The sequence below is a fragment of the Scaptodrosophila lebanonensis genome, unplaced genomic scaffold (assembly GCF_003285725.1).
Source record: "Scaptodrosophila lebanonensis strain 11010-0011.00,11010-0021.00 unplaced genomic scaffold, SlebRS2 tig00000043-arrow-pilon, whole genome shotgun sequence".
Classification (NCBI taxonomy): domain Eukaryota; kingdom Metazoa; phylum Arthropoda; class Insecta; order Diptera; family Drosophilidae; genus Scaptodrosophila; species Scaptodrosophila lebanonensis.
In genome coordinates, this window is record NW_022060545.1 from 12,084,552 (window position 1) to 12,097,387 (window position 12,836).

General features: G+C 38.9%; 4 protein-coding genes across 4 annotated transcripts; 2 read left to right on the top strand and 2 right to left on the bottom strand.

Annotated features, from left to right (window-relative positions):
• Positions 1–1,690: 1,690 nt before the first annotated feature.
• Positions 1,691–2,471, bottom strand: LOC115622494. The gene is made up of 2 exons (XM_030516440.1): positions 2,144–2,471; positions 1,691–1,929 (listed from the first exon to the last, which is right to left on the bottom strand). The coding sequence occupies exons 1-2, from the start codon at positions 2,469–2,471 to the stop codon at positions 1,691–1,693; spliced, it is 567 nt and encodes a 188-aa protein (XP_030372300.1).
• Positions 2,472–3,811: 1,340 nt separating this feature from the next.
• LOC115622968 lies at positions 3,812–4,656 on the top strand. Its single transcript, XM_030517117.1, has 2 exons — positions 3,812–4,375; positions 4,440–4,656. The coding sequence occupies exons 1-2, from the start codon at positions 3,828–3,830 to the stop codon at positions 4,603–4,605; spliced, it is 714 nt and encodes a 237-aa protein (XP_030372977.1). The 5' UTR covers positions 3,812–3,827; the 3' UTR covers positions 4,606–4,656.
• Positions 4,657–6,585: 1,929 nt separating this feature from the next.
• LOC115622601 lies at positions 6,586–7,494 on the top strand. The gene is made up of 2 exons (XM_030516600.1): positions 6,586–7,170; positions 7,238–7,494. Exons 1-2 carry the CDS (start codon positions 6,602–6,604, stop codon positions 7,401–7,403), a joined length of 735 nt encoding a protein of 244 aa, XP_030372460.1. The 5' UTR covers positions 6,586–6,601; the 3' UTR covers positions 7,404–7,494.
• On the bottom strand, positions 7,172–9,691 carry LOC115622600 (pyruvate kinase). The gene is made up of 2 exons (XM_030516599.1): positions 7,955–9,691; positions 7,172–7,421 (listed from the first exon to the last, which is right to left on the bottom strand). Exons 1-2 carry the CDS (start codon positions 9,603–9,605, stop codon positions 7,384–7,386), a joined length of 1,689 nt encoding a protein of 562 aa, XP_030372459.1. The 5' UTR covers positions 9,606–9,691; the 3' UTR covers positions 7,172–7,383.
• Between the last annotated feature and the right edge of the window lie 3,145 nt (positions 9,692–12,836).

A 12,836-nucleotide genomic window follows, 5' to 3' on the forward strand; every position in this document is an offset into this window, starting at 1 on the left:
TGAAAACAAATTACTGCCAAAATTTTATCTTATCTTAGGATAAAATAAATGTCTGCTTCCTAAAACAGATTCGCTTGATTATCTAAATAACAACATCTTCTACCGACATGATGAAGCATTTGCCATATCACTTTTTCATCAAATAAGCTGAATATATTCTCTTTTATAATTTTTTATTTTTCTTAGGAAATGTTGAATTGCTGAATAATTTTTATATTTATTAACATTATTACTTAAAATAGGTGGGCATTGTTTAAGAAAAACTAAAAAAGAAGATAGTTACGCTTCAGCAATAACTTAAAAGCCGGTTGACAGAAAGATCCATTTCAGCAAGAACAAGAGAGGAATGCTAAAGCGAGCGAGCGAGCTCAACTCTTAAATACCCTGTATTATTATTAAAAAAATATTTTAAAAATTGAATTAATTAAATTATTTTACTAAATTAAATAAACAATATTCAATACATATGTAGTTACATACATACATGGAGAAATATGTTTATGTTCAGTTCCAACAGACGTACATTTACATCACAATCGTGTCTATATGTGTTTATATGCGTATATGTATGCAGTACAGAAATACGGCAAAGCAGCAACAACAACAGCTGTGGGCAGAGCTTTGGCGGAGATTATATTTATGGCCATAACTTTCATTCTAAATGATCTATCATAATGAAACTTAAAAAACAGACACATAATCACTAAGATAATCACCAAGAATTAGTTATAGAAAATTGGGAATAGCGGGAGGTGTATCGAAAAAAATGAACAAACTCGTCCTTTCTCGGGCTCAGGAGAATCTGTATACCAAGTTTGGTTATTCTAGCTCTTATACTTTCTGAGATCCAGACGGACAGGCAGGCGTATATTTGATTTATAGTGGGTGTATAGTGAATACAAACAAAATGGCGAAGTGGTCAAAAATTCTGTCGCGACATTTAAAATCGAACTTTTTATTAATTTTTAAACTAAATACTCTACGGCATAATTATATTACATTAATATTAGTCACATTGATTGAAGTACTTTGCTAAATATTGAAGCGTTTTATTTTAAAGTCAATTACGGATTCATAGTGAGCTTTATTTATCATTTTATTATTACTATATTAAATAGTTTTCATAGGAATGATTGGTAAAACAAAGCCTGTTTAAGCTGAAAGGCAACACAGGATACACCGTTTTCACAAATCGGGCTTGCAGGTCCCTAATGATCTGCTCGCTTTCATACCCTGTACCCAAAGGGTAAAAGGGTATATTAGTTTTGTGCGAGTATGCATGTAACACACAGATGTATATATATTCTTGATCAGCATTACAAGACGAGTCTATCTATGTCTATCTGTATAAATACCTGGATCTCAAAGATCTGTGCAGGGGCACACGAGACATACACAGACACACACATACACGCATAATTATTCTACACATTTGTACAGAGTATTTCAAAGTCGGGACACCCGACATTAGCTCCTCCACTTGTTTAAATAGGGTTTCTCTTTCTAGTATTTTAATAAAAGAAAGCGAAGTCAACTCTGTATATCTTCGTAAGCTGTATTTTTGTAATATAAAGATAATGTATTCAACTTGTTATAGATAATATATGTACATAATTATGAATAGGTTCGATTATATTATTGCTTGGTATAATAGAGAATATTGATAATTATGAATGAGAATAATTATTTGTTAATCCAACTCGACGCCGTTGAGACTTAAGCTGACCACTGCGGCCGAGCATTGTGTGGGCAGAGGAATAGATTGGCAGAGTCGCGTGGCGATATTGAAGTTGGTGCTCCCGGGACATGTGTAGACCTGACCATACCAGGAACCGTTGAGTATCCAGCATTTCACGTACTGCTTGCAGGTGGTAGTCGGATTCGTGCCGACGGGATAGTTGCCAGGCATGCGGATCACATTGCAGTAAGCTGTTGGGTTTGTGCCAGGGGATACGGTTGTGGTTGTGGTTGTTGTTGTTGTTGTGGTGCTTGGCGCAATGGTGGTGGTGGTGGTCCAAGGGTGTGAGGGCGGTGGGGGTCTCCAGGTTGGGTGGGGTCTCTTATCATCAGCATGTGAACAGGTGGGCATTACCTGTAGGAAATCATTTGAGCAATGCTGCATTCCATAAGCTACTCGGCATACTTACACCCTGCGTTACTTGGCCACATATCTCCGGATTATTAATGTTGCAGACGTATTGTGGAGCACATGTTCCCACCACCTGCTGTGGTGCAGTTGTGCCCAGACAAAGGGCAAAGGTGCCGGTGCTCGTGCACGCAAAAGTATTGTTCGCATCGCATTTGTTGCAATCCTGACAAGCTGCCAAGCTGGCCGATGTAGATGAGGGCTCGCAGATAACGCCAGCTGTGCCATATGTGCACACAAAGCCATTGGGGCAGCTGAAGGCCGGTCCCACAGGCAGACTGTTAACGTCGCAGGCCTGCATTTGGGTCGATGAGTAGCAGGCCATGCTATTAAGCGGGCTACACACGTTGCACATCGCATGCGCACCCATGCAGAAGCTCAGCAGGACTCCCACTTGCAGGATGCGCAGCAAATATACTTCAGATACCATCCTAAAAAAATAACCGACTAACTTTTTGGATAACTCCCTAATGGGTGCTTGTTTGTGAACTGTTTTCAGTGCACTGCTAAGACAAAGCTTTTATAGAATTTTCGGCAAAGCTGTTTAAATGTTTAATTGCTTTAACTACCTAATGACCTCGTCTTAATTGAAGCGATTTAGATAAACAGACCTAATTTTTGACAAAAGTTACCACCTCCTTCTCATTGCATACTTTGGGGTGCTGAGAGCATCAACTATCTGGCTGACCTAATTAGCAATCCACAAAGTCACTCGCCTATAAAAAAATGCCCTTTCCGAAATCCAAGCATTCATCCAAACAGACGAACGAACAAACATTTCTATCTATAGTAGAACGATTTTTATTTATTTATTTATTATTATTATTTATTTCAAGTTCCTAGTGCGACAAGAAAAAATAGTATAAATTAATGCACTAGTCACAAAACATAGTTTTCTTAGATACAACTAACCTAGTTAGTTACACTTTATTTATTTATCCCGATTAAGGATAAGTAAGTATAAATATGAGTTGCATATAAGTAAATATATTCTGCCTGTTTTATATTTAACTTAGAGTTTTGTGTTTTGTTCAAGACCATATTCATATTAAGGATTGGTTTAAATTTAATTTCTACTTTAAGAAAGCACCCGCTTAACCTTCCAATTCAAATGAAATTTAATTTTAATCTTCGAAGCACCAAAGTTAATTAAAAGAAACATTTAATCTTGTCTTTTGTAAGATTTCACTACTCAAGGCACATGAACTGATTTAATAATTGTCTTATTCGGACTGATATTAAATAAAACAACAATTTTAGAAAATTTTATTTTAAAATAAAATTGCTGAATTTTATTTTATTATATTATATTATTTTGTTTTATATCTCACTAAAGTATGATTAAAATTGTTGTGTTGTAGCAGAAAAGATACCAAATCTTACTTCTTTTAGTGACAGGTATATAAAAAAGGCTTAAGGCATTAAAAAACGAATATACTTGTATTCACAATCAAATATTTCAGAGGCTGTTTCACTGCAGAAGATCACTAAGCTAAAGCGTACGGTATCACTATCTCTTTCTCAGTTTTCAGTTTACGCAAATAGTTTTCTAACGGTCTTAGCTGATAAATAATCAGCCCAGCTCGTTAATGCACAATTAGATAAGATAGACAACAAAGTTCTGTATTTATAATCGCTGCACTGCATCCAAAGCGCAGTTGCACTTTCGGAATCGAGCAAAATGTACTCCCGGATTTTGTTTTGCCTTCTGCTGCACGGCACTGCCGTCTCCCTGGTTCGTGGCGACTGCAACACCTGCACCTATCCCAGCGAAGTCGCCTGCGTTTCAGCCACACAGTTCCAGTTCTGCGTCAACAACTCGCCCACGGGTCCGGTCAACACCTGTCCCAATGGAATGGTCTGCACGGGTGGCGCCACTATTTGTCAAGGCAACGGCGTTGCACCGGCGGCCTGCTCAGGCTGCAATGAATGTAATTTAAATCAGACCTTCGCCTGCACCGGACCTCGCACTTTCGCACTCTGTCTGGGCAGCAGCGTTATTTCGAACATAACAGGGAACTGTGCACCCTACCATGTCTGCAACATCGACACCCCCAATATCTGTGGCAACGCCACTCTGGGCTCTCCCGCCACCTGCTCCTTTATAGACTCAACTCCCACACCTGAGCCAACGACGACTCCCACCACAGATCCTACTGCATATTGCCGTTTGATTAGACAGAATGGACGCTTCCCCTACGGCACTCTATTGTGCAGCACTTGCAGGCAGTAAGTCGATTATCGAGTAGTAGATCAGGTAACGCTTATTTGAAACTAACAAATCATATTGTAGGTACATTGGATGTTATTTACTCAGCGGCATCTGGTACGGCGCTATCTACACTTGTCCCGGCAACTTATTTTTCGACAGCACCTCCCGCTACTGCACCAAGACTGTGCCGGCCCGCTGCTCTCTGGGCGTCCAAAATATACAGTTATTCAATATTACATTGGAATGATGTACTTTTCTCTTAACAAAAATAAAAAATTTAAGCAAAAGCCAACTTTTAGAAGTGTTTTAGGTGTTTGTTTTTAGGCTATTAGAATAATATTGGAATTAATTCCAAGAGGTCTATTAAAAAAATGATATTTTATGATTTTCAAGTATGAGATATTTTTATACCCTGTACCCGTAGGGTAAAAAGTATGTAACATGCAGAAGGAAGCATCTCCGACCCCATAAAGTATATATATTCTGAATCAGCATGACGAAAGAAATCGATCTAGACATGTCCGTCCGTCTGTCCGTCCGTCTGTCCGTCTGGATGAACGCGAGGATCTCAGAAACTATAAAAGCTGGAATAATCAAGGTTGGCATCCAGATTCTCCTAGGTCCGAGAAAGGACGAGTTTATTTTATTTTTTGGAATTTTCCCCCCCTTTCCCCCGCTACAGAATTTCGTCAATAGCGTCCACATTTCAAATGCTACCTAAACCAAACTTTTCACACATAATTTAAACATATTTATCTACTGTTGTTTAAAATTTTATATAATTCGGTCAATTCTAAGAAAAGTTATTAGCGAAACAAATTCTGGCCAGTACAACCCCCACAAACTGCAGCAACAAGTTCGCTCTTCTTCTTCCTCTTTTTGCTGCTGCTTTGGGCGCATATAACTCAGTGACGGAAGTTTACCTGGGTACAGGGTATTACATTGTCGGGCTTGCTCGACTGTAGCGTTCTCTCTTGTTTTTTTTGATTTGGTTCTGTACAATTTCTTGAACTGAGGTTTTCAACACTGGTCTACTCAAGTCAATCGGTTCACTAATGACAAAGACATTCAATATCTACACACCGACATAAAAGATGGCGCACCCTGTACTTATGTAAGTATTAATGTACAATTTCAACAGCATACATTTACATCAGAATCATGTCTATGCGTGTCTATATGCATGTGTGTGTGCAGTACAGTAATAAGTTAAAGCAGCAAAAACAAGAGCTGCGAGCAGAGCTTGGGCAGAGATTCGATTTATGGCTATAACTTTCTTCATATTAGACCATGATGACACTTGGCATACGGACACACAATCACTACCTGAAAAATTTGAAATTCCATGGGAGTTATGGAAATTCGCGGGGGAGTGTTTCCTTTGGGTACAGGCTATAAAAACGTTGTAGTCCTTCCAGCCACTCTGAACAATCTGTCATTTAATGATTGAAATTAATTAGCGCAGATAATGAAAGTGAGTATTTTGCGATGCTCCTTATAGTTTTTGTAATTTTCTCAATATTCTTTTGATTTGCAATCGATGAGGGTGAAATGAATTAAGCATTCAAGACTTTTGAAATAAATTTGAGCAGGCATTATTTTTGAAGCACTTGAGGTAAAATGTAGAAATTGATTGCAGATAAAAAGAACAGGATCTGCAAATTGTTTGTATTGAAAACGCAGCTTAAGTTTAGTGGTCTTTTTTTTATAGAAATACAAATATATACATTCCTTTTCAAACTGGATGTAAGGAAAGAAATGAACAGAAACAACTTCATAATAGGAAAATGAAAACATAATCAAATACAGTTCTGAGTGAAACACGTTTCCTTCTAATTCCCAGACAATCATATGAATTCAGAGGGGACATCTAAGTTTAAAATACAAAATATACATTTGGCTGAATCAGTTAAATTTGGTAATCAATTAAAAATTGCTGTCTGATTTATAAATTTAAGAAAATCGCTTTCTAAATATTTGGAATCAGGGCTGTGGTATTTTACTTAAATAAATGTATTTCTTAAATATATAGCCTTATTGTAACGAAAACCTGGACGATATCAGTATGACCTTGCAGAGATATCTTCCCAGTTTACGAAAACAGATTTTCTGTTACTTATTTGCTTATAAACACATGTTTTCACAATTAGATAAGACATCTAATCTGATTGGTTCACCGAGCTCTCTATTTAAGGCTGGTGCACTACATCCAAAGCGCAGTTGCACTTTCGAAATCGAGCAAAATGTACTCCCGGATATTTTTTTACGCTTTGCAGCTCGGCATTGCCGTCTCACTGGTTTTCGGGGACTGCAATACCTGCACCTATCCTAGTCAAGTCGCCTGCGTTTCAGACACACAATTCCAGTTCTGCAAGGATAGCTCGCCCACGGGTCCGGTCAACAGCTGTCCCGATGGTTCGGTCTGCACGGGAGGCAGCGTTATCTGTGAGGACAGCAGCGTCGCAGAGTCAGCTTGCTCGGGCTGCAATGTTTGTAATCAAAATCAGACCTTCGCCTGCACTGGACCTCGCACTTTTGCCCTCTGTCTGGGCACCAGCAACGTTTCCTCCATAACAGGGAATTGTGCGCCCTACCATGTCTGCAATATCGACACCCCCCATATCTGTGGCAACGAAACGCTAGGCACTCCCGCCACCTGCTCCTTTTTGGACTCAACCACCCCACCGGATAGCACAACGGCTCCCACAACGGCTCCCACACCGGACCCCACAGACCCCACAGCATATTGCCGTTTAATACAGAATACTGGACGCTTCCCCTATGGCATTCTATTAGAGAGTACTTGCAGGCAGTAAGTTATCAAACTATGTCATCAGCTCACATTTATTCGAAACTAACAAATTCTCAATACACTATAGGTACATAAGCTGTTATATACGCAACGGTGTTTGGAACGGCATCGTCTATTACTGTCCCTACAACACTTTCTTCGACAGCGCCGGTCGCATCTGCACCGCCAATGTGCCGCCCCGCTGCACCACAGGCATCCAAAATATACGGTTGCTTAGTTTGACGCTCGAGTGATGCGAGACACCTTTTTCTCTGAAATGAAAAGCAGATTTAAATAAAGAACAAATTAGAGAGGTAGAAATAAATGTCCTCCTTTTCCCAATTACGTACAGTGATGCTTTTGACTAGCTTTTATTAAACAAATTTTTAGCTGCTATTGCTTTCGGGTATTCCGAAATTTCTCTAACTATTTGATGGAACTATATTCACACGTGTTTAAAAGTTTGATTTACTATAACTAATCTCATTTCCGACTATCCACAATGAATTCATAAGAAAAATAGCTCAATATTGTAAAGTATGTATTGCAATAAATTTGTTCGTGTCTGTAGCTGATCTAGATATGTATCTCCTGGTTTTACTATATATGTAGATGTTTTTAAATACTAGCCCTTGTCTTCAATAGCATAGTTTTTTAAGCTTCATATAATTATAGAATTTTAACAATTTGTAAATACATGGATCATTACTCTGATAAGATTCGTGGAATAGCATTTATGTCTGACTATAGTAGTAACCAGCTAAAGTAAGCAGCTTGCACTGCAATATATGTTTTAAATACACACCTGATGTCGGATCCTCTTGCGTCACTATGTTCTGCAGGTTTGTGTTTTTACGTGAAGAGCGTCGATCAGCACGAAACAGGCAATCGACACGGTCCGCCTCAAAGAAGGCGTAGATAACCCGAATGGTATTCGTAAAGCCACCGCCCTCCTTCCACGAACTCACAATGACAACGGGATCCCCGTCGTTTATCAAATCATTCTTCTTGGCCGTGGTCAAAGCGAATCTTACACGCATATCGACATCGGTGACATAGTCTTCATCTGGATTTCCTGTATATAATACAGGTACGACGCCCCTATGGAGATTAACCCAGCGAGCGGCTCGCTCACACCGCGTCACTGCCATGATGGGACAACGAGGACGAAATTTGCTAACGAGGGCCGAGGATCGTCCGGATGTGGTCAGCACAATAATAAGAGTGGCATTGGTACGTTTAGCTGTCTCCACAGCGGCAATGGCCATCGAATGGGCCGCGTCCAGCTCTCCGCGCGTCTCGCTCACTAAATCGTTGAAGAGATCACGATACCAGATCACCTTCTCAGCCTCACGGCAGAGGGCGTCACAAACGTTGATCGTCTCGTTCGGATACAGCCCGATGGCCACCTCAGAGGACAGCATAATGGCGTCGGCGCCATCGATGACCGCATTGGCCAAATCGAAGCATTCGGAGCGAGTGGGAAAGGGATGCTGCCGCATTGATTCCAGCACATGGGAGGCAATAATTACGGGCTTGCCCACCTTGTTGCATTGACTGATAACCGACTTTTGGGTAATGAATAACTTTTCGACGGGTATTTGGGTGCCCAGATCGGCTCGGGAAATCAGCAAGCCATCGGACTCTCGCATAATTTCCGTGACACGACTGAGCGCAATCTTGCTGTCCACCTTGGCAATGATCTTGATGTGCTTGCCCTTCTCCCCAAGCACTGCACGCAGTTCCTTAATGTTCTTGGCACTGCGCACTGCCGAGGCAAATACAAAGTCCACATTCGCCTGCATGCTGAACTGCAAATCATACATATCCTTCTCCGATACAGAGGGCAAATCGATCTCAACCTCTGGCAGTATGACGTTGCAATTGTTGCCCAGCATACCGCCCTGCACCACCTCGCACATGAGCCCATCCACGCCCACTTCGGTGATGATGAGGAAGATTTTCCCATCGTCTATGAAAACACGATCACCCGATTTGGTCAAATTTATAATATTCGGATAGTCCACATAAATGGCATCCTTGTTGCCTTTGTCGTACAAATCCCGATTGATGGACAGCCGTATGTTGTCCCCTTGCCTCATCTGCACCTCAGCGGCCCCCTCCAGCAGACCTGTGCGTATTAGTGGGCCACGCGTGTCCACAGCAAATGCTACTGCCAGTGTCTGCCCTGTCTCCTTCTTAATCCGCTCCAACGCCCCATTTATCAGTTCAATGGTCAGTGCATGCGCTTCATGGGACTCGTGCGAGAAATTCATGCGAAACACACTCACACCTTTCAGTATCATCTTGTAAATGGTTTCAGGATTTCGAGATGTTTTCGATATCGTAGCAATCAGCGAGATGAGACGTCTATGGGAGGCCTGACTCTTGATGTTTAGCTCGCATATATGACTCATTAGTGTTGGACCCTCTTTGAGAATCTCCTTTACCGACATGGCTTCAAATTTTTGGCTTTATTTATTTATTTAAAAAAGAAATACTGCAAATTTTTATTATATACAATCAATGGCCTATTAAAAATGCTATGAATTTTTATATATTTTTTTAATATTTTTGAAGTTGAAATCAAAGTTTGTTGTTTGATTTTATCTTTCTTTCATCTTCGTACCTGCCTTACCAACTTTCTAAGAAAGCGGTTTAAATTGCACGTGAGCCGCCATTGAAATCCTATACATCGAATACTCCACCATCACTAATGCCTGCGCGCGCATATAATTCTGACAGCTGCACAGCTGTTTACTTAATATTCGATACGCAAGTAGAGTAATCGATTACATTTGAACAGAATGCTAAAAGGCCCGAATTTAAAAAATCACATTTCTTACAACACTGTGTTAAACGAGCAAATGTCCCTTTATTTGTAAATATTTTTATTTGTTTTCACTTATGTTAAGTTCTCTTACTTAATTTGATGGAAACACGCCATATTACGCTACACTCAAAGTTTTCGCATGCAGCTGAAACGGCTATTCAAATTAAAACAAAGTAACTTTAAACTTTAAGCGGCTTTTAAGCTAACTTTTTACTCAAATGGCAAGCTTAAAACAAATAAAAGGAATGTTAAAAAAATTGTTAAGGAAATACGTGTATGTTGATGTTGAAGAAAAAACTAAAGAGACGGCAGTTAAGTTTTCATTGAAAGACTGGAAGCTAAAGAAATCCCAAATAAACAGTGTATTGTAAAATGTAAAAATTAAACAAAGCACACCAATCCAGACCTTTATAAAAAGTCGCACAAGATTTTTTTGTAAATTAAAAAAAATGTGAATTTTCGTTAAAATATCAAAGCATAATTTAACAACAATTTAAATACCTTATTTCTTTAATGACCTTTCAAGCCATTATTATATATTTTATAATTAATGTGTATTTAAAAATGAACGTGTTATAATTTTTATTTATAAGATAAGAAAACAATCTAGTTTACTCGTAAGTATATACATATATACTAACATATATAACGCTAAAGGAACAAGTAGCCAAGTTCATCATATAAGGATTTTGAAGATGAACATACTTGTACATCAGCCGGCATACTACTATCAAAAGCACAGAATGAGGAAATGAAGAAAAGTTTTAAGCTTTAAAATCTAATATAAATTTTTTATTATTTATTTACACGTTTCCAGTTATTTATCTTTAAATACAAATATTTTTTCTATATCCGAGAAGATTAGGTAATAAATGTAAGTTATTATTGTTATTAAATGATCTCACGACATAACTATTTTTCATTTTTCTTATATTTCTTGTTTCAACGTAAATTCAGATAACAAGAAATAGTTAACATTGAATTTAATAGCGCCTTCTTCATTTCAATCGACACCAGCTATTCACAATATGTAACTACAAGTAGGTCTTCAGTGATGGGTGATAAATGCCGTTTTGTGAGCCTCCTTAAAAATCTAACTGTTGGTGCCTTACTCCTCTACTGTAGGAGCCGGTGAGTGCAATTGTTAGATACGTTGCCTCTACGATTTCAAGTGAAAAGTATTAAGAGATGTCTTGCAGTAAATATGCTCTCGCTTAGATTCAAAATATTTCATTAATTTTTTTTCAGCAGAAATAAAACGAATGGCAAATAAACCATTAAGCAATCCTTTTCATTGTCTATGGATTACAGAATAAATTGATGATTGCAGCAATTCCAGTCATCACTCAGTTATGTTTATAGTGCGGTCTAAACGTTCACTGAATTTTTATGGCCCTTAAGCTATTTGTACGAGTATGACAAGCAATTAGAGAAACCAACCAATGATAAATGTTTTCATATTGGAAATCTCAGGCACCCTTACATCTCCGCTGTGATGTATTAACATACATATACATACATATATGTGTGTAATCTATTTATGCTATCCACGCACGATAAATTTTTGATGAGGCCCGTTTGGTCATGGGCCTAACGTCTCCTGGCATCCTGGCAGCCCTCCAAATACCACTTATGTTTGCTTTTATGTTGTTGTTTTGATGTTTCGCGAAATCATTATTGGTCCACGCTTGAATGAAACGAATGGTTGCGAATTGTGCAATAAAAGCTGAAATAAGATTTGATTGGGGTGGCGGTTAAAAGACAGGGAATCTGGAATGTGGGTCACAGTCTGCTTTTGATTGTTAACTTTTGTGAAGGCAAATTACCAACCATTTTGTGCCACTTAGTTCGGTTCGTGTGTTCTTAGATAATGAAAGTTTACATTTTTTATATTTACCATTTGTAAATTGGAAAAATTTGATGAACATTTTGCAGTTGTGTTACATCAATTAATTATAACTTTGGTTCCCATATACCAACCATAAATGTTTGAAAGTCCCTCCGTCTCCACACTGAGCAATTCCAACTCCCCCAACTCCATCGCTTTTGCTGCCACATGCAATTTAGATTACAGTTAGCTCGCTGGTCCATTGTGCTAAGTCCTTGGGACAATAGGCACAACAATAGCGAGGATGTCGTCCCACATTTTGACCTCTGGTCGTATCAATAAACGAAACGACATGCTATGGGAAGGGGAATGCGTTTAATTCCATAGGTTGGTCGCAACGCTCATTTCAAATGCGGCCATAAACTGGCCAGCTCTACATTTGGTATTTTGTGATGAGCGTAAAGGAAAATAAAATATATTATATTCCCCTACACTTTTTTTACGACTTTTAAATTTAAATGTGCACGCATAAAAATGTTAGCGCATGTTAAAGTACTGCCCTTGTACATTTTAGAGCGTTACTTCTGCAAACAATCGGGCCATCAAATTTGAAACGTGTCGCCCAGTTGGAGAGAGTTCGACTCTGCGCATAATTGACTGGTGACGAGCGTCCGAGAACGCCTCCGTGGTCAAGCCAAGCTGTCAACGAAGTGGCGGCCGACAAATCATTACTAGTACGTAGTGACATATATGTATTAGAGTTCTGCAGGCACGAGTCACAGGGATGTGCAGAGCACAAGTAATAAATAAATACCTGTTTTAAACCACGTAGTACTATAAATGCGAGAAAAAGTAGGAAATGACAATGGAATGTAACAAAAAACCCATGGAACACATCGAACAGTCTTTTGATCTTTAATACTTTTTTAGATTACTAGAAGCCATGAGGGCACACTGCTAAATAAATCATTTCGATAAAGTAAAAATCAGTGAGTGTTTATCTTTTAAAAAATGCGGTAGATTTCA

Bases quoted from the DNA above. Each gene is read 5' to 3' on its own strand.
- LOC115622494 (XM_030516440.1), bottom strand. From the start codon at position 2,471: ATGGCCTGCTACTCATCGACCCAAATGCAGGCCTGCGACGTTAACAGT. The intron at 1,930-2,143 runs GTATGCCGAGTA...CAAACCCAACAG, and splicing joins CCAAGTAACGCAGGGTGTAA to CTTACTGCAATGTGATCCGC.
- LOC115622968 (XM_030517117.1), top strand. From the start codon at position 3,828: ATGTACTCCCGGATTTTGTTTTGCCTTCTGCTGCACGGCACTGCCGTC. The intron at 4,376-4,439 runs GTAAGTCGATTA...ATCATATTGTAG, and splicing joins TTGTGCAGCACTTGCAGGCA to GTACATTGGATGTTATTTAC.
- LOC115622601 (XM_030516600.1), top strand. From the start codon at position 6,602: ATGTACTCCCGGATATTTTTTTACGCTTTGCAGCTCGGCATTGCCGTC. The intron at 7,171-7,237 runs GTAAGTTATCAA...AATACACTATAG, and splicing joins TTAGAGAGTACTTGCAGGCA to GTACATAAGCTGTTATATAC.
- LOC115622600 (XM_030516599.1), bottom strand. From the start codon at position 9,605: ATGTCGGTAAAGGAGATTCTCAAAGAGGGTCCAACACTAATGAGTCAT. The intron at 7,422-7,954 runs GTGTGTATTTAA...TTTTCATTTCAG, and splicing joins GCAAGAGGATCCGACATCAG to AGAAAAAGGTGTCTCGCATC.